This window comes from Arachis ipaensis, chromosome B10 (genome assembly GCF_059453495.1).
Source record: "Arachis ipaensis isolate K30076 ecotype BB chromosome B10, ASM5945349v1, whole genome shotgun sequence".
NCBI lineage: Eukaryota > Viridiplantae > Streptophyta > Magnoliopsida > Fabales > Fabaceae > Arachis > Arachis ipaensis.
In genome coordinates, this window is record NC_142435.1 from 31,188,818 (window position 1) to 31,210,005 (window position 21,188).

The following is a 21,188-nucleotide window of genomic DNA, read 5'->3' on the forward strand; positions in this document are numbered from 1 at the left end:
TGTATGGGTCGGGTGAAACCGGGTTTGATGTGACCTGGATCCGACCCGAAATATATACCGGGCCTATTTGTTAGACCCGAACCCGATCCTAGACCCGATGAAACCTATACACTTTCGGGTCACGATTATACCGGGTAAAAACCGGGTGAAAATCGGGCCGTTAACATTATATTACCTTGATACCTTCTTGTAAGTTAGCATGTAAAAATATCTAAATTTTCAAGACTCCAACCATTATTTGACATGGTAAAATTCACTTAGAAAAATATAATAAGAAGTAACTCTTCTCTAAAATTAAAGTATAACCATAATCAATACTAATATTGCCTAATAACACCAAATATTTAAATCAATACAAATAACACAAAATTATGCATTAGTCTAAAGTCTTATGCATTTTAAACATAAAACATTAACTTATAGTCTTATATATAATGACTAATAACACAAAATATTAAGGTTTACAATACTTAAATTTCACATAATAATAGCCATCATCCATCACTAATAACACAAAAATATTAATTGTGTATGATGACCGGGCCACCGGGCCGATTTCAGGTGACCCGAGCTATGACCCGGATCCGACCCGAAATAATGACAGGGTCTACTTTTGAGACCCATACCCGGCCCTAGACCCGATAAAATCACATCAAATTAGCCCCTAAAGTGCTCGAGACCGGGCCGAATTTTCGGATCGGGCCGGACCATGCACACCCCTACTGAAAATATCTAAGAATGGAATTAAAAAGAGAACATCCATCAATGATCATAGATTCATAGAGTAGGATGATCAAAATATAAAAAAAAATTAATTTGAGAAGCTTAACTTTGGTAACCTTCAAGTATTAAATATATCTAATGATAGATTGTTAAGTAACTTTGAGTGATTGGTATTATTAAGGTTATGAGTAATTTAAGCATGAAATCTTAGATAGATTAAGTAACTGAGTGAGTGGTATTATTAAGGTTATAACACATAAGTAATTTAAGCTTGAAATTTTTTAAGACTAAAATTGATGATAACATGTTATGTTTTATATATTGACCATAACATGCTTGAAGAGTTAAGAATTTTTTATATATTTAAATATTTTGAAGTTCTTTTGTTGAATTATGAGTTCATAACAATTTTGAAAAAAACTAAAACACTGCTATAGAAAATAAGAAATTACACTTAATAAAACTGAAAATAAAATATCTTCTGCGCATCAAGTACAACGGAGTGTGTAGAGTATGCGTTTGAACACTTCGATTGTTTTTATGTCTTTTTATATTGCAATAAGCTCCACTATAAGTATTGAGCTCCACTACAATTTCATGCATATTAATCTTAATTTATTAACTTTATATTACAATGAATTAAAATAGTTATGTCAATGACTTAAATTTACGTCCAACAAATAAGATCTAAAATATATTTTTTATAAAATTTGACATCAATTTTATTATCTGATAAATTTAGATGTTTTAAAGAATATTATATGCTATTTTTTTATCTTTTCTAAAAAAATATAATAAATATTTCAATGTGTATTTGATGATATAATTTTATTAGTATTAATATTTACTTTTATAAAAATTTTGTAAGTATTCTATGATGTGTATTTTTTTTCTTTTTCTCTGTATTAATATTAACCTCATAAAACATAAAAATAAAAAAAATATAATAAAATATAATATAATTCAATATTAATTTTTTATTAAAAAATAATATGCTATATATAACTTTTTTCCAAAAAAAAAGGATAAAACTTTTCAATTATCCATACTTAATTATTGCCGTTTTGTGGATTTGTCCCTTTCTGTATAGCAGTATAGGCGATCTTAGCTTATAAACATTTTTTTTTATTTTGTTTGGTGAAACTTTCATAACTGATAGTAAATAGCTAGTAATAGTAATAAAAAGGGGTAAGTACAATTTTGGTCCTTAAAATTAAGTGTCAGAATCGAAATCGTCCCTCTTATATTTTTGGATTTAAAATCGTCCTTAATGTTGCATTTGTATTTAACTTCGTCCTTTGTAATTAAAAAATTTTTTAATGACAATTCTACCCTTTTCATTTTGCGCAAAACGCTTGATTTCTTTCCTTGGATGAGAAGTAATAGTAATAAAAAGGGGTAAGTACGATTTTGGTTCTTAAAGTTAAGTGTCAGAATCGAAATCGTCCCTCTTGTATTTTTAGATTTAAAATCGTCCTTAATGTTGCATTTGTATTTAACTTCGTCCTTTGTAATTAAAAATTTTTTTTAATGACAATTCTACCATTTTCATTTTGCGCGAAACGCTTGATTTCTTTCCTTGGATGAGAAACCCTTAACGTTTATTACAGCTTCCTTTATTCACAACGCTTCGTAAACCAAATCCATTACATTGTGCCCTAACCTAACCCAGAATCGGAGAAGACCGTAGATGTTGATGGCAAAGTAACTGAAGAGAGGAGGCGAGATCGAGAAACTGGAAGGAAGGGACGTGAAGAGTCGCTGAAGCATTACTGATAGGGTTTGAGTAGATATGATTTTCTTCCTTCTTTTCAGTATGGTAGCTCTCGCTGCAGTGGGTAGTGTCGGGTTAGATTACTTAGGGTTTGGGGTCTGTTTATCGTTGGAAAGAGGCCATGTGTGTGGAGAGTAGGGATTAGCATCGATGTGAAATAGGAAGGTGCGTCTGTTTCATATTCTATATTAATGTGTATGTGTTGTTGTACTCTGTTTCAGGGTGTGGTAGAAGACGATGGGTTATTTTAAAGTGAAGGTCTACCATGGAGGATGGTTTACGTATAAGAACGGTCCACTAGAGTATGTGGGAGGAGAAACAACGGTGATAGAAGAGATTGATGGTGATCGGTGGTCTGTATTTGAAGCGTATGCTGAGCTAAAGCAATTTGGTTACGTCGAGGAGAATATCCCATCGTTGTGGTTCAAGGATCCAGTTGCTGAAGACATGGAGAAAAATCTGAAATTGTTTAAAACTGATGCGGATTTCATTGAGATGTGTCAAATAGCAGAGTTGAGAGACCATGTAGAGTTGTATGTTGTCCATAAGGTTCAGGACGAAGAGATGTTTTCTGGTGATGGCTACATTGATGTTGGGGATAAAGATCAGGTGGGTGACATTAGTGAGGGGCAAGAGCTGGTTCTGTATGGTGGAGTAGATGAGGGGCGAAAGCAATCTGATTATGATAATCCATCTGGGGCAGAGGACGACAATGTAGTTGATTATGATAAATCTAGTGGCAGTGACAGTCTCGATTCGGAGTATAATCCATCTGGGGAAGAGGACGATAGTGAAGATGATGTGCACTTTACTGATAGTGATGATGAGCTTGATCCTGAGGTAAGTGGGTTTCAAGATGTGAATGTGATGAGTAAGAAATCTAGGGCTGTGAAAAAGAATGCTGGAGCAACTGAGCAGTTTGACAATGATGAGGGAGGAGATAGTGATGACTTAGATTTCGATCACCAGGTTGGGGCTGATGGGTCTGATTCAGAGCATGAGGGTTTCACATATCCAGTTCACAAGCCTCAGAAAGATATGAGTCAATACAAATGGGAAGTTGGCACAGTGTATGCATCTCAGGAGGAGTTCAAGGACACTGTAACTGCTTATGCTGTGCATACGGCAAGGTCAATCAGGTTTAGGAAGTGTGATTTGCAGAGGGTTAGGGCAGTTTGTTCGGGTGATTGTCCTTTCTGGGTGTATACGGCAAAAATCAGAGGTGAGGAAACTTGGCAGCTACGCAGCATGAACTTGACACACACATGCACACAAGCACACAGGATAGGGATCTTACACTCGAAATGGCTCGGCACTGCGTTTAAGAAGAAGGTTGAATCAAATCCAAAGGTGAAAATAAGGGAGTTGGTTTCGAAGGCACAGAAGAAATGGAACTTGACTGTCACTAAGTCATTGGCCACTAAGACCAAGCAGATTGCACTTGATCAAATTCAGGGTACCTTCCGAGAATAGTATAAAAGAATTTATGATTATGGACAGGAGCTGATGAGGGAAAATCCAGGATCCTCAGTTCGCATACAAGTGCAGAGGTCCCCAGATCTTGACAGTGAAGCACCAGCATCATCAAGGACCACTTACTGCATCTTTCAGAGGATCTATGTGTGCCTGGAAGCATGCAAGCAGAGCTTCCAGCATTGCAGGGATTTCATTGGCCTGGATGGCTGCTTTTTGAAGACACCCCAGGGAGGACAACTGCTCACTGCAATTGGGTGGGATCCCAATGACCAAATGCTGCCGATTGTGTATGCGGTTGTGGAGGCCGAGACGAAGGACTCATGGAGTTGGTTTCTAAGTCATCTTGCATCTGATGTTGGGCTGGATAAGATGGGAAGATCTACCTTCATGTCTGACTAACAAAAAGTAAGCAAAGTTCACTAATTTTATAGCATGAATGACATCCATTCAATTCTCCCTAATTACAATTTGCTTGATATCATGCTTGCAGGGTTTGTTGCCAGCATATGAGGAGGTTATACCTGGTGTGGATAATCGGTTCTGTGTGAGACACTTGTACAGCAACTTCAGAAAAAGATTTCCAGGATTATAATTGAAGAAACTGATGTGGAAGTGTGCTAAGGCAACTCACTGGAGGGATTGGGAGAGGCACATGGCCGAGGTGAAAGCTGTGAATCAGGAAGCCTATAGGTACCTAATTGCTATGCCTCCTAGGTATTGGTCTAGATCTAGGTTCACCTATAACTCTAAGGTAGATACATTGGTTAATAACATGTCCGAGAGCTTTAATTCTGCTATTGTTGATGCTAGAGAGAAGCCTATAGTCACCATGTTAGAGGAAATCAGGGTTAAACGAATGACTAGGTGGGCAGAAAATAGGGAACTTGCACATAATTATTCAGGGACAATCTTACCTAGGATTAGATTCAGGTTGGGAAAGAGATCTAGGTCAGCTGGGGATTGGCGGCCATACTGGCCTGCTGCTTCGAAGTATGAAGTGGTGAACGGATTAGACAAGTTTGCGGTCGACTTAGGTTTCCATGAATGTTCATGTAGAATTTGGCTGATGAGTGGCATACCCTGTGTCCATGCTATCAGTTGCATCAAGTTCAAGGGACTTGACTTAGAACCTTTTGTGGCTGGGTGTTATAAGAAAGAAGCTTACATGAGGTACTATGACTCAATCATACATCCCTTGAATGGAGTAGATCTTTGGGAGAGAACTGCACACCCTGATGTTATGCCTCTCCCCTATCAAAGGCCTAGTCACAGGCCAGTGAAAAAGAGGAAAGCAGCTGCTGGAGATGAAGAGCAGAGCAACCGCACTCACCTATCAAAGAAGGGAGAGATACAAAGGTGCTCTCTGTGTGGACCTGTTGGGCACAACAGAAGCAGATGCCCTAAACCTATTGAGGAGTTGGTATGATTTTTAATTTGTCTTCCTTCTATTAATTGGTCTCTCATATATTATTGCTATCCCATTATTAAATTGTATATGTTTGTGTGGCCCATCAGTCAAAGAACAAAGGAAAGCAGCAGCAGGGAAGCACTAAATCAAACCATCTACCTGCCAAGGGAGGAAGGAAGACTGCCTTTTCCCAGCCCAATCCCAAGCAATCTGTCAAGAGGAAAGCTGTTTCAGCAAGTCAGCCACCTTCTGCAGCCCAATCCAACAATGCAGCACAGCCAAAAAGGCCTAGAGGCAAGTCCAAGGGAACTGCTAAGCCCAAGTCCTCAACCCAACCTACTCCACAGCCCAACAAAGTTGCCAGCCCAACAACTTCTGCACTTCCTTCATCCTCATCACAGCCAGCCACCAGAACTATTCCTTCATCTCAGCCTACCCTTACCACATCTTCAAGCCAACCTGTTGGTCACTTCTCTGCCAGGCTCTCTGGAGCACCTCACATTTCTCCAAAGAAATTGAAGTTAATGGCAAAGTTGCCTCCAAGAAAATGGGGAATGCTTTAGGAAAAGAAAAATGGGATATGTTTTATTTTGGGTTATGCTGTATTTTGTGTCATGATTGTATTTTGTGTATTTTGTCTTATTTTGAGTTATGTTTCTGTGAACTTTGCTTGAAAAGTGCAGTGTGACTTGTTAGCCACTTCTTGTTGGGTTATGTTTATGTGAACTTTGTCTATGACATCTATGTGTTGTACTTGGTTGCTGGATTGGACCAGCCAACCCTTTTGGGATTACCTCTGTGCCTGAAACACTGTTTATTATGTATGTTACTATGACATTTACCATATTCAGCTAGAGTTTGTCTTTAATTCAACTTTGTTATATTGTTAGGAAATTAGTCAGTAATGAAAAACAGGTATTTACTAAGCAGAAATCAAACTCACATTACAACAACCAACCATGCATACATAATTGTCATTTATACATGTTGAGAACCAATTCAACAGAACACATTCATACCAGGTACATCATTGTCACTTAATAACTTACCATCAAAACACTTTTCACAAAACACATTCAACAAAACCAACCCTAAAAGAATTTACCAACAACAACAACAGCATCATACCCAAACACCCTTTTCATACCAGGTTCAATGGAATTACACACTTAGACCTAGACATAGAAAAATTCTGCAGCAGCAGATACAGGAACCCAGCCCACCCAACAAACCCTAACAGAGCAACAACCATTAACTTCCACTCTGCTGCTTTCGTCCTTGATTTCAGGGAGGCAACCTTCTTCTTCATTCTTGCAATTTCTGGGTTTCCCACCTTTGTCTCTGGCTCTGTCCAACGAAAGAAGTTGCAGCCTTCATGCACCTACATATAATCACCGTCTTCACTCTCCACTCCTCAACCCTAATAACTCAACTCAGAAGAAAAGAAAGAAAAACAAACCCCATAGTAAACACAGCCCCAGAATTTGCGCCCGTAGTTCTCCTTCGTCCCCGAGGTTCGCAGCACCGGCCTCTCACTATGGGAACAAAGTAGCAACGTACCATGCGAGGAAGATTTGTTTCGAGATGAGATCGAGCTTTCGGCAGCCATGGCGTTCTCCCTCCACGACGTGGGCGACGGTGGTGTCGGCAGCAGTTTAAGATTCAAGCAACTTGCCCTTAATTTTTGGGGTTAACATATACATTTATATTCCTATTCACTTTATTTTTATATAACTATTCTTCTAACTACCCTAATGATGAAAAGGGCATTTATGTCCGAAAAAAAATTTAAGGATGAAGTTAAATACAAATGCAACATTAAGGACGATTTTAAATCCAAAAATACAAGAGGGACGATTCCAATTCTGGCGCTTAATTTTAGGGACTAAAATCGTACTTACCCCTAATAAAAACTATCTTAGATTTGTTAAAGAATAAACAGAAAATTAAATTCATAGAAAAATTATATATTGTGTTGGTCCAAAAGAAAATGAAATTTGAACCTTAAATAAATAATATCCTTCATCTTATATTAGGTGGGTCAAACACACTCGAACGTTTTGGCTTCAATTTTTTCTATATTTCTTTCATTTTTTTATTATGGATATATCTAGATTTGAATTAAATTTAATTAGTTCAAGCCATCCTAATCTTCTTTATGTACACCAGTACATCTGAAAATTGGGCGAACCTATAATCAAAGTCAAAACTTACGTCCCAATTGCTCTAATTCAAAGTTCAAACCATTTAAGATATTTCTCTGAATATAGTAACCTCTCAACCAACAACACGGTATGCTTTATATCCTTTAACTATAAGCCTCCCCATCACTTCAACTTAAATGTAAGATCTCATCAGATTATTACATTCAATCACATTGCCTTCAGGATTGCAACGGTTCCCTGTTCCCGTAATACGCAACGATAACTAATCTTATTTCTAACTTTCTACTTGCAAAACGTTATGAAGATTTTTTTGGTGACTAAAACGTTATGAAGATTAAAATAACTCACCAACGCCGTATATTAAATATTAATATTAATTCAATTAATTATTCATATAAAATATATATTTAATATATAAAATGGTATATAAATATAAAATAATTACATACCTCAAAAAAAAAAAAAAAAAAACTCGTCTCTAACCCGCTATATCATCGCCTATAATAACGTTCATAAGTCTAACTCGTTAACATCATGGCCTATACTTGTTGTGTTGTCTTTTTGTTTTTGTTTTTCTCTCTTTTGTCCTCAAAATTTAAAATCCAAAAGGACTAGAATAAAGTAGAATTAAAAAAAAATTATATACAATTAATTTAATGTGAAATTAATAATTAAAAATTATTAAATAATAATTTAGTTAAATATATTAAATTATTAACAATTCTCATATAATGTTAACATAAAAAATAAAGTTTTAATTTTATTTAAAATAAAAAATAATAATATTTTTTATTTATAAAAATTTATAATGTTAAAAAATTTATTATATAAATTTATTAATATTCTAAACTAGTATATTTTACTAAAAAGCAAAAAATAAAGTCCAAATGATAATGATGAGATGACACGCGCCATGTTGGCGAATGGAGGAGAATACCAAACTTAACTATAAATAACGTTATCTCCTCATTTGAAATTCCCACACCCTTCTATTTCTCACACTTGCTTCTAACTTCACTTCCACTTCCTCTCCGTTCTGATGCTCAACCACCGTTGCATCTCTCTTACGCCACTCGCCGCCGCCACGACACCATGTCAACACAACACGATTCTCGCTCTCTAAACTGGCACTACACTGAGCTAGATGACAAAGACCTTGAAATCCGTGGCAAAACACTCTTCTTCGTCATCGTTCTCTTCTCCATTATACTCCTCACCACTGTCTTCTTCCTCTACACGCGCTGGGTCTGCCGCTACAATCACCACCACCGCTCCTCCGCCGCCCACGCGCGCCACGCGCCGCAGTCATCACTTCCTTCCCAGGGTCTTGACCAGGCGTCCATAAAGAAACTTCCGATCATCCTCCATCAGGCGCCAGCGGAGCCCCACGGCGGCGCGTGGGAGGAGACGGAGTGTTGCATCTGCCTGGGCGAGTTCGTCGACGGCGAGAAGCTGAAGGTTCTTCCGGCGTGTGAACACTATTTCCATTGTGAATGCGTTGATAAGTGGCTAATGCAACATTCTAGTTGCCCGCTTTGTAGGGCTTCACTCAAAGTTGAATCTTCGTTACCAAAGATTTTGATTCAAGAACCACCCATTAGAATTGACATCCAATTTTAATGGTAATTATTACACTTGATAATTATTTACTTTTTTTTTTTTCAGTAAATAGTTAAATTCGTCTTTAAAAGTTTACTCATCTTTTAAATTGTTCAATGAATAATTTTTTTTAATTAAATTTATCTTTTAAAAATTTTTAAATATTTTAAATAAGTCGTATTAGTCTTTCTATCACTTTTTTATTTTAATTGATGATTAACATGATAAATTTATGAAATTAGATCGAATTTCATTAATTTAGAATTAATTTAATCTTTAAGTGTGTGCTGTGGTCAATGTAATGTTACTTAAGGTTTCACTAAGCAAATTTTGGATATCTTCATTAATGGAAGCGATTAAAAGACTAATGGCGACAAACTTAAAATCTTTAAAGGACAAATTTAAGTAAAAAGATTTTTCTAAAGCTAATTTAAAACATGAATATTTTTTTAAGGGCGAATTTAACTATTTTTTCCCTTCTTTACCTTCAAGTTTCTTTCTTGGGGTATTTATTTTTACTATTTAATAAATAGGTTAATAAGAAAAAAATCACAGCTATTTACGTGATTTATTTTTTCTTCTTTCTTTTGGATGGTGTCAAATGTAAATGGTTGTAAAAAGTTGTTATAGATGTATAATGGTGAATAACAATACAGTTTGCTTAGCACATACAGTATTTTATTTTTATTCTTATTTTTTCCTCGGTTGTGTGGTATAAATAAACTATGGAGTATTTTTTCAAATGAATACTTTTTTCAACGCATTTTTTTTTAACAACAATATACAATTATGAATTATAATATCAGTAAAAAATAATTATTATTTATACTCACTACTAATTAGTCACATAAAAAATATTTTAATTAGATGATAATGTAGGAAAAGTATATGGAATTAAGAGGTGATCAGCTAAAAAATAAATAACTTAATTAATTTTATTTAGTTTAATTTATAATATTTGATATTAATTGCTTCTCATCTCAAATTAAAATTCTGAATGATATGTTGGAGAAATAGGGGCGGGGATCACGGAACTCTGTTTTCAACAATCCCGATTCTTAGTATATAAAAAAATTTATAAAATATATAAAATAACATCTATTTAGTATGAAAAAGAAACATTCTGATACTTAGTAGAAGAAACATCCTAATACTTAGTATAAACACCATTCACGTAGAGATTTTGGATTTACTCGAAGACATTTGGCTAATTTTTTGGTTGGTACCGTCTTGATTTCTAGCATTGTTGAATAATGTAAAGTTAATAGGTTGATGCATTACTAAATTTTGAGGACTTTTTATTTCAACACCAAAATGATTTCTTCTAACCATTAAATGATGTTGAGTACTAATTAGCATGAACTTTCAAATGCTCTTTGATAATACATCACTCTTTTTGGAAAACGTTGTTTCTGGACATGCTAGACAATTGCACATGACATTGGCCGCGTCCATGGCAATAATTTTGTTCATAATAATAATAATTATAATTTTGATTTCTTGATTTTGAGTCTATGTTCCCACGTTGGATGATGCAAGAGCTAGGGTCCAAAAAAGTTCACATGATATCTGGTTTTGGTGCCACTTGTGCCATTAAAGGCTACAAGATGTTGCACTTCTGAGTCAGCTATGGTTTGGTCTACTAGGATACGTGGTCCTGCTTCTATTCTATGCTGTTATGTTAGTGGGCATTTTACAAAGATTTTTTTTGAGAATTGTAAGATTGGGATTTGGGAACCTCAAAATAGATGTATGAACTCTTTTGTTTTCTTTAATTTGTTGTGTAGAGTCGTCGCTAAAGGTAACAGCAACTCCCAATCCAACCAGCTTCTTCCATTTCTTGTTTGGTATACAAGGGGTGATATGGAGTTCCATGTCACAAATTGAAAGTTTATAATTTTTAATATGCTCACCTGTTTCATTCATTTGACTATGTTTGAGTTGATAATATGGGGTGGAATATTATGCACGTATTAAAAGTTAATTATTATATATTTAGTAAATACAAATATTATTTAATTTATTTTTAGTATGTATTTTACTAAAATAGGACATAAGATCCATTATCTAAAACTATATATATATATTACGTAAAACTTAATTTTTTTTACCAAAACAGGGCCTAAGACCATTACCTAAGATCTTAAATTAAATATTATGTTTCATATTTATTTAATTTTAGTTTCAATTTTATACTAATTTTTTTAGTTAATTATATTTTTTAATTATACATGATTATTCAAATAAATATTAAATATTATTAAACACTACAACAGGAGCAGAGTATAGCGGCGAAAAATTGGAAGACTTTCACCTTGCCGCCACAAAACAAGGTTGCAGAAGAAGGATCTTTTTGTGTGCTGCAACATCAACGGCGATTGCATCAAAAAACGCCGCTAGGTGAGGATCTAATCACCCTTCAATTTCTGTTTTACCCATTTTTATCTTATAACCTTTAATTGGTTCTTCCCCAAATTTGCAGAAACTCGCGAAGAGTCCTTAGTAGTGCGCAAAACACTGCCGTCGCTGTTCTACCGTGTCACTGCTGTCGATCCATCGCCATCGAGATTTTGCCTCATCCACAGTTCCTGAAACCTATACTCTTTCAGCCAAGGTGTGCGAAATTCCTAACTTCTGCTCCACCTTGTGCCTCTGTTTGGGTTGTCAAGTCGCACAGCTGCCATCCGTACTTCTCCCACCGGCGTCGAAGTTTTTCATCTCCTTGATCGTGCGTGAAACTATTACACTATCCTCCACCGTGCAAAGGCAGAGCTATCGCGGCCTCTCCCCTGTCGCTGGTTTATTCTGACACTTTGATATTTCCTTCTTGTTTTCATTCTTGGTTCAGAATTTTGAAAAAGAATTTGTCTATATCTTCCATTAAATGTGGTTAATTGATGCTGTTTAGAGTTAGGGATTTGAAGGTACCACTTTTTTTATTTAATCGGTGCTTTGTATTGAAAGTGATAGTTAGAGTAGATAATTGAAAAAAGGGTCATTATCATTATTAGAGGAATGAGTTGTTCATGGATCGTGCTTCCTATTTTTGGAATTGGAATCAGTAAACAAGAGGGACTTAGGTGCGTGTATAGATCAAAACAAAAAAATGCTAAGGTGTTCATGTTGATCTCCATTATGCCCTCGGTATGCTACTAGCAGCTATGTTCTGCTTCTGAGTTTGGAATTACGGAAATTGTTCGGTTTAATAGTTGCTGATTTAATGATGTTGCACTTCTGAGTCAGCTATGGTTTGGTTTACTAGGATACGTGGTCCTGCTTCTATTCTATGCTGTTATGTTAGTGGGCATTTTACAAAGATTTTTTTTTTGAGAATTGTAAGATTGGGATTTGGGAACCTCAAAATAGATGTATGAACTCTTTTGTTTTCTTTAATTTGTTGTGTAGAGTCGTCGCCAAAGATAACAGCAACTCCCAATCCAACCAGCTTCTTCCATTTCTTGTTTGGTATACAAGGGGTGATATGGAGTTCTATGTCACAAATTGAAAGTTTATAATTTTTAATATGCTCACCTGTTTCATTCATTTGACTATGTTTGAGTTGATAATATGGGGTGGAATATTATGCACGTATTAAAAATTAATTATTATGTATTTAGTAAATACAAATATTATTTAATTTATTTTTAGTATGTATTTTACTAAAATAGGACATAAGATCCATTATCTAAAACTATATATATATATTACGTAAAACTTAATTTTTTTTACCAAAACAGGGCCTAAGACCCATTACCTAAGATCTTAAATTAAATATTATGTTTCATATTTATTTAATTTTAGTTTCAATTTTATACTAATTTTTTTAGTTAATTATATTTTTTAATTATACATGATTATTCAAATAAATATTAAATATTATTAAACACTACAACAGGAACAGAGCATAGCGGCGAAAAATTGGAAGACTTTCACCTTGCTGCCACAAAACAAGGTTGCGGAAGAAGGATCTTTTTGTGTGCTGCAACATCAACGGCGATTGCATCAAAAAACGCCGCTAGGTGAGGATCTAATCACCCTTCAATTTCTGTTTTACCCATTTTTATCTTATAACCTTTAATTGGTTCTTCCCCAAATTTGCAGAAACTCGCGAAGAGTCCTTAGTAGTGCGCAAAACACTGCCGTCGCTGTTCTACCGTGTCACTGCTGTCGATCCATCGCCATCGAGATTTTGCCTCATCCACAGTTCCTGAAACCTATACTCCTTCAGCCAAGGTGTGCGAAATTCCTAACTTCTGCTCCACCTTGTGCCTCTGTTTGGGTTGTCAAGTCGCACAGCTGCCATCCGTATTTCTCCCACCGACGTCGAATTTTTCCATCTCCTTGATCGTGCGTGAAACTATTACACTATCCTCCACCGTGCAAAGGCAGAGCTATCGCGGCCTCTCCCCTGTTGCTGGTTTATTCTGACACTTTGATATTTCCTTCTTGTTTTCATTCTTGGTTCAGAATTTTGAAAAAGAATTTGTCTATATCTTCCATTAAATGTGGTTAATTGATGCTGTTTAGAGTTAGGGATTTGAAGGTACCACTTTTTTTATTTAATCGGTGCTTTGTATTGAAAGTGATAGTTAGAGTAGATAATTGAAAAAAGGGTCATTATCATTATTAGAGGAATGAATTGTTCATGGATCGTGCTTCCTATTTTTGGAATTGGAATCAGTAAACAAGAGGGACTTAGGTGCGTGTATAGATCAAAACAAAAAAATGCTAAGGTGTTCATGTTGATCTCCATTATGCCCTCGGTATGCTACTAGCAGCTATGTTCTGCTTCTGAGTTTGGAATTACGGAGATTGTTCGGTTTAATAGTTGCTGATCTAATGATGTGTGTTAGGGAAATTACTTGCAAATTTTGATGCTGATTGTTGCTATTTTTTAGTCATTGTGCCTATTCTGCTATTGCTTATTTCTTTTTATAGTGGTTGACATCCTATGAAACAAATACTCTATTTTGGTTGTTTTATATAAATAACTTTTGAGACCAATTTTTTTCATTCATATTTGTGTGTTCTTTTACTGTGATGAAAGTGATACAATTAATTATCTTATTTGGCATATTCTCGACATGAGATGGACCCATCAACAAAATGATTGTATTTGCTAATTGGTGTCAGTAGGAAAGAATTGAGGAGATTGAGCAACAGGATGAGTCTTCCAGAGTGTTGTCTCAAAATGATTTAATTGCTCAGATTTTCGGAAGAGAAACCAGGTAAAGTATATGGTGTGGGTATCGGACCGACTCCTAGTCAACTCTTCAGTCCGAATTTACATGCGCCACGCAACAGAGTACAAGTATAGGAGACACAAAAGAAGCTACTTGAACTGCAGGCAGAGCTGAAATGCGAGAAGTTGAAAAGGAAGGCGATGGAGGATGAAGCAGCATCAGAGAAGAAAAAGAAGCAGGCGATGGAGAGTGCTCTAATTTATCTATTTCAACGGCAGGGTAAGGAGCTGCCACCAGATCGCTGCAGGGATGAGATCCGTGGAATGCTAGAGTGAAATTAGTATATTAGGATTGGAGATATTTTGGATTGAAACAAACATTTTTCTTTTGAATTAGACTATGCAAGTCTTTGCACGAGATTTATTTTCTTCGTATTTTTATGAATATATTATTTTGTTTTGCAGATATTTTTTTTTTGTTTTTGATACAAGTTTAGATTCTAAGGTTGAAAATATTAACTCTTAAAATAATAAAAAATCTAAAAGCAAAAAAAATTTGGTTAGTTCTATAATATTTTCAAAAAATTGTACGATCTTTTTAGAGAAACCTAAATTTCCTTTTTTTTTCTTAATTTAGGGCCGGTTTTAAACCGCCGAAAAGTGTCTCAAAGTTTGAAAAATCTCATCGGTTTGCGGCGGTTTTAATACCGCCTCCAAATACGCGTCAATTTGAAAACGTCGAAGTAAATAGCGGCGGTTCTAAACATGCTGAAAATCTTGTCACTCGCATTTGGCGGCGGTTTTTTGAACGATTGCCGTGAAATAGTGATTTAGCGGCGGTTATACCAGCGGCTACTGAAAACTGCCGCCAAATCTAATCCCCGCGCCCATAACCATGGCTGTCCGGTGAGCCGCCGGTCTTTGATTTTGCAGCGGTTTAAAATCGCTACTAATTGAAAAAAAACTGTCGGTATTTTACGCCTCTCTCGTAGTGAAATATCTATGAATAAAAAGAAATAAAAATTAGAGAATCATAACATATCTTCTTTATTTATAACTATATGATATCCATTATATTATTTTTTTAATAAAAGCTTAAAAATATAATGAGTACAAATTAATTAATGAATTATTTATATATAAAATAAGTATGAATTTAATACAAAAAAATAAAATTAAACACATTTATTATGAGAAGAAGAATATAAAATTTCATATAATGATTTAATTATGATCGAAATTTTTTATTTAATCAATCTCAACAGTTGAATCAATAATTCGTTAAACCAATATTCTGACTGGATTAATTACTGGTATTAAATTTTGACAACTATGAGATTATGTTTAAAACCTTTAGTTAAAAAATAAAATATTTATTATCTTAATTAATTTCACATAAGTGTTAATTTTGGAAATTAGAAATGAATTATGTTGTATTCAAATAGATGATCATCTGATCTCGTCTTTAGAATATAGAATTTTAAAGCTAGCTTCAAATTAGCAATGTTCCATAAATGTGTTTATTAATAAACTACCACAAAATTAGCTATAAAACTCAATAGACAAAAATAACCATAAAGACATTTTTTAAGAAAAGAAAAAAATTTCTAAGACTCGGTGAGTATAGATGATTGATTTGTTTGTATATATATATGTTTAAAGACAAAAGATCAAGGAAAGATTAAGTGAAATGAAAATATTCTCTTCACCGTGTAAAATTGTAGAAGCATCTAATGCTTGCAGATGTAATTGTTTTGGTAGGATGATGATGTATCAACGGATACATAGAAAAGTAAAAATATGTTTCAATAATTTTGGAATTTTAGATGTTATCTCTTTTTTTTTTAATTTAAGTGATTATTATTAAATCACTCCTTTACCGTAGTCCATGATAATAATAAAGACATTTTATGGTCCACAAATTCAACCCAACAGAATGCACAAATTCAATTATAATTTTAGTCTTTATTATTTTATCTCATCTTATCTTTATCCTTATCTTATCTTTATTTGCTTTTATCTTTCATAGGCCAATGCTCTATATATATTCAGTTTTACCTTCATAGTTTGCAATTTTCAATCAATCAACAATCAATAAAATTTCTTCATCTTTTCTTTCCTTTCATTATTCTTTCACAATTTTATTATCTTTGCGTACTCTTTATGTACTCTTCCCGTTCTATTATGGTATCAGAGCTCCTCTTGAGCTCTGTTGACATCTATGGATAAACCAACCAATTCAGATCTTAAAACCCCTTCAATCTCTCCTCCCACTGTGAATATTCAACCTCCCTACTCTGTCCTAGGTCAAGGAGAAAGGGTACACCAACAACTTCATCCGGAGCCTCTTTTGGACCTTTCGTTAGCCCAGCACTTTTCTTTCATGGCACTTCCTTCCAATAAAGAAGCTCGTCCTTCAAACCAACTTGAGCTTTTGTCAAGTCCAACTGCTCATTATCTTTATTTTTTCAATACTTTTTCTATTGTTAACAATTTTTCAAATCGAGATTCATTCTTGAACACTTGGATCATTGATTCTGATGCCACAGATCACATTGCATCAAATTTGTCTTGGTTTATTTCTTACACACAAATTTCTCCTATTATTGTTCATTTACCAACTGGTTCTCAAATTACTGTTTCTTATAAAGGCATTGTTCAATTTTTACCATCATTGGTTCTTCATGATGTTCTTTATTTACCTCATTTCAACTTTAATATTATCTCCATATCAAAAATTACTTCAGCACTCATATGTGAGCTCACTTTTTCATCTTCTTCTTGCACTCTACAGAGCAACAATTTGGGGATGGTTGATTTGGGCAGAATGAATGAGGGATTATATGTCTTTGAACCTAATTTCGGTAAAAATTGATCCACTACACATTCCATAAATTTTATCCAATCCCCACCTATTACACCATCAAATATATGGCATTTTCATTTAGGACACCTTTCTGAACAAAGACTTAATCATTTACATAAACAATTTCCTTTTATCCCTATGCATCATGATGAGGCTTGTAACATTTGTCATCTTTCTAAGCAAAATAAACTTTTATTTTCTCAAAGTTTTTAACAAAGCCAATGCAAATTTTGATTTATTACATTTTGATATTTGGGGTCTGTTTTAATAAAATTCTATTCATAATCATAAATATTTTTTTACTATTGTTGATAATTTTAACTGTTTTACATGGGTTATTTTATTAAAATCAAAAGGAGAAGTGCAAAATCATGTAAAAATTTTTATTACTTTAGTTGAAATACAATTCAACTCTAAAGTCAAAACTATTCATTCCGATAATGAACCAGAATTTATTTTACATGATTTTTATGCTTCAAAGGGCATTATTCATCAACGTAGTTGTGTTGAAACTCCTCAAAAAAATGGAAAAGTAGAACGCAAGCATCAACATATTTTGAATATAGCTCGTGCTCTTATGTTTCAATCTAATTTACCACCATCTTTTTGGTCTTATGTTGTTAAACATGCTGTTTATTTACTTAACAGAGTTCCATCATCCGCAATTAATTTTAAAACACCATTTAAGATTTTATTCAATCATCCACCAAATTATCATGACCTTAAAGTTTTTGGATGCTTATGTTTTGTTTCTACCCTAATGGCAAACAGATCAAAATTTGATCCAAGAGCCAAAAAGGCTGTGTTTATTGGCTTTCAACATGGTTTTAAAAGATATATTATTTATGTTTTAGAAGATAAAAGAATTGAGATTTCTAGAAACATGATTTTTTTATAAAATGATCTTGCCCTTAGTCACCAAAAATGTCAAATTCCCTACCCTCAGTCCAACATTGCCAAACACGTCTTCTCAAAAACAAGATTCAGTTAGTCTTTCAGTTGAACTCTCACCCATACCCATTGACCCAACTCCATCTAATTCTTTATTTTTTCCAACAACCTCTCCTTCTTCTTCACTGTCGTTTCCTAACCAAGTTGAACCCATGACCACCGGATCTCTCTCAAGGCACACACCCTTCTCTTCTTCCACACTAGACACAAGTCTGCCATCACCTTCTCATCCCCCGTCACCTTCTTCACCACTTGAGCAACCCCATCCTCATCATTCCAACCGGCCTCACCAACCTCCAGCATATCTCTTTGATTACTTGTGTAATTCATCTTTCATCTCTACAAATCAATCTCCCTCAAAGTGCAAGTATCCTTTATCTTCAGTCATGTCTTTTTCTTCTCTTTCATCTTCACATAAAAAGTTTCTTTTATCTCTACATTCTGACGTTAAGTCAAAGTCTTTTAAGGACGCCAATCAACACTCTAATTGGTGTAGTGCTATGAAAGATGAGTTTGATGCTCTTGAGCTGAACAAAACTTGGCGTCTTGTTGACTGCCCTGTAGGGGTTAAGCCAGTTGGCTGTAAATGGGTCTACCGCATCAAACGCAAGCCTGATGGTTCAGTTGATCGATATAATGCACACCTTGTAGCTAAAGGGTTCACTGAAATTGAAGGTGTTGATTTCTTGGAAACTTTCTCCCCTGTTGTCAAGCCTGCCATCATTAGATTAGTTTTGGCATTGGCCTCTATGAAGCATTGGCCCATACATCAGTTGGATGTCAATAATACTTTCTTATATGAGGATCTTTCTGATGATGTTTATATGACTCTGCCACCCAGATTTACATCTCTTCAACCGAATTAATGTTGTAAGCTACTAAAGTCACTGTATAGTTTACGACAATCTAGTCGTATGTGGTATGACAAACTTTTTCATCTTTTGCTATCTCATGGATATCAACAGATTTCATCTGATTATAGTCTATTTGTTAAATTCACTGGTGCTCAAATTTCTATCCTTCTAGTCTATGTTGACGACATTGTTCTCATTGGTAATTCCATTTCTGAACTTGCTGTCATTAAGTCTATTTTGCACCAACACTTCCGAATTAAAGACTTGGGCCTATTAAAATATTTTTTGGGTATTGAGGTTGCCCAATCAATGAAGGAAATTTGCTTATCTAAGAGAAAATATTGTCTTGATCTTTTGGAGGATTCTGGTTTATTAGGTGCTAAACCTGCCTCTGTTCCAATGGATAGCCACAAGACTATATCAAGACAAAAGTCCCCTACTATCTGACCCTTTTGTATATCGCCGTTTGGTTGGCCGTCTTATCTATCTCACCACTACTCGACTGGATATCATGTATGCTACTCAATAATTAAGTCAATTTATGGCATCTCCTACTGAATCTCATCTTCAAGCTGCCAAGCATGTGTTACGATATCTGGAAACTAGTCCCGGCAAAGGACTTTTTTTTCCAAGAGAATCAGAAATTCAGCTTCTCGGCTTTAGTGACTCTGATTGGGCCAGATGTCCTGACACTCGGCGATCTTTAACAGGTTATTGTTTCTTTTTAGGCAGTTCTTTAGTCTCTTGGAAGACCAAGAAACAAACCACTGTTGCCCGCTCATCCTCGAAAGCAGAATATCGTGCACTTGCCAACACAACTTGTGAACTTCAATGAATACTAAATGTGTTACAATTTTTACACATCTCTCCTATCCGCCCACCAGTTTTATATTGTGATAATCAGAGTGCTCTTCATATTGCTGCTAACCCGGTTTTTCATGAACGGACCAAACATTTAGAGGTTGATTATCACTTAGTTCGACAAAAAGCTCAAATTGAAGTGATAAAACTTCTTCCAATTCCCTCTTCTGGGCTGACATCTTCACCAAGCCTTTGTCTTCTCAACCCTTCCATCTTAATCTGAATAAGCTTGGTGTTCTTGACATCTTTCATCCTCCAGTTTGTGGGAGCTTATTAAACCACTTTTCCACCTTAACCCATGACAACAATAAAGACGTCTCACGGCCCACAAATTCAGCCAAACAGAATACACAAATTCAATTATAATTTTAGTCTTTATTATTTTATCTTATCTTATCTTTGTCTTATCTTTATCCTTATCTTATCTTTATTTGTTTTTATCTTTCATAGGCCAATGCTCTATATATATTCAATTTTACTTTTATAATTTATAATTTTCAATCAATCAACAGTTAATAAAATTTTTTCATCTTTTTTTTATTATTTTTTCACAATTTTATTATCTTTACGTACTCTTTATGTACTCTTTCCATTTTATTAATTATTTTTCATGAATAATTTTATTTTTTTCAAAAAATAAATAACGATTCTACTCTTTGAAGCTTCATTTGCTCTCTTATTCAGCATGAGTCCAAGCATATGGGAAGTGTATGTGGCGGCTACAAAAACAAACCAATTATCAAACACCCCAAAATAAATAAATAACAAATATTAAGATTTTTTTGTTGTTGTCCGTCATATTCTCTATGCCGATAGATTAAGGACTAATTTATCGCGAATCTAAATTCCATTAAGAATTTGTGCTGGTCAATAAATTATTATATACACCAAACGTAATTTAAAATTTCTAATATTTACTTAAGTAAATAAGTTTACTGACCACTCAACAACTCAAATTAATTAAAAAATTAAGGTAATTAATTAGCAGTGACCCATCACCACTTTATTATCCCTTATCTGCTCATTTTGATGTTGCTTTCTTACATCTACCTTGGAAAGGAATTATTGAAGCTTTACTATGGATAACACTCTCCTGTGAAATTCAAATTATGATCACATAAATTTGCCATGCCGTTTCATATTGAATCAGCCACCACTCCACCAAGGTAACCATTATTCATTATTTATAGAAACTTAATTAACCCGCATATATATATAATTAATTATGTGTAGGGCTTATATTTCTTTATTTTTTTATAGATAACACTTTGGGGTGTTAATATCATTCGTGTTTGTGGGTATCTACTCTGTCTCTGTTTGTTTGTGAGT

General features: G+C 34.5%; 2 protein-coding genes across 3 annotated transcripts; both read left to right on the forward strand.

The window, feature by feature from the left end:
* Positions 1 to 4,625: 4,625 nt before the first annotated feature.
* Positions 4,626 to 5,944, forward strand: LOC148579577 (uncharacterized). The gene is made up of 2 exons (XM_088490675.1): positions 4,626 to 5,393; positions 5,489 to 5,944. Exons 1-2 carry the CDS (start codon positions 4,626 to 4,628, stop codon positions 5,942 to 5,944), a joined length of 1,224 nt encoding a protein of 407 aa, XP_088346801.1.
* A 2,586-nt stretch (positions 5,945 to 8,530) lies between these two features.
* On the forward strand, positions 8,531 to 14,793 carry LOC107623622 (RING-H2 finger protein ATL66). Of its 2 annotated transcripts, XM_016325959.3 has the most exons (6): positions 8,531 to 9,168; positions 11,422 to 11,545; positions 11,628 to 11,943; positions 13,041 to 13,164; positions 13,247 to 13,562; positions 14,279 to 14,793. In XM_016325959.3, the coding sequence occupies exon 1, from the start codon at positions 8,639 to 8,641 to the stop codon at positions 9,164 to 9,166; it is 528 nt and encodes a 175-aa protein (XP_016181445.2). In that variant the 5' UTR covers positions 8,531 to 8,638; the 3' UTR covers positions 9,167 to 9,168; positions 11,422 to 11,545; positions 11,628 to 11,943; positions 13,041 to 13,164; positions 13,247 to 13,562; positions 14,279 to 14,793. The 2 variants fall into 2 exon arrangements, with proteins under 2 accessions (XP_016181445.2, XP_016181444.2); XM_016325958.3 differs by having other exon boundaries at positions 13,247 to 14,793.
* The last annotated feature ends 6,395 nt before the right edge of the window (positions 14,794 to 21,188 follow it).

Excerpts from the sequence above, each read along its gene's own strand:
- LOC148579577 (XM_088490675.1), top strand. The coding sequence starts at position 4,626 with ATGGCCGAGGTGAAAGCTGTGAATCAGGAAGCCTATAGGTACCTAATT. Across the intron at positions 5,394-5,488 it reads CTAAACCTATTGAGGAGTTG|TCAAAGAACAAAGGAAAGCA; the intron begins GTATGATTTTTA and ends GTGGCCCATCAG.
- LOC107623622 (XM_016325958.3), top strand. The coding sequence starts at position 8,639 with ATGTCAACACAACACGATTCTCGCTCTCTAAACTGGCACTACACTGAG.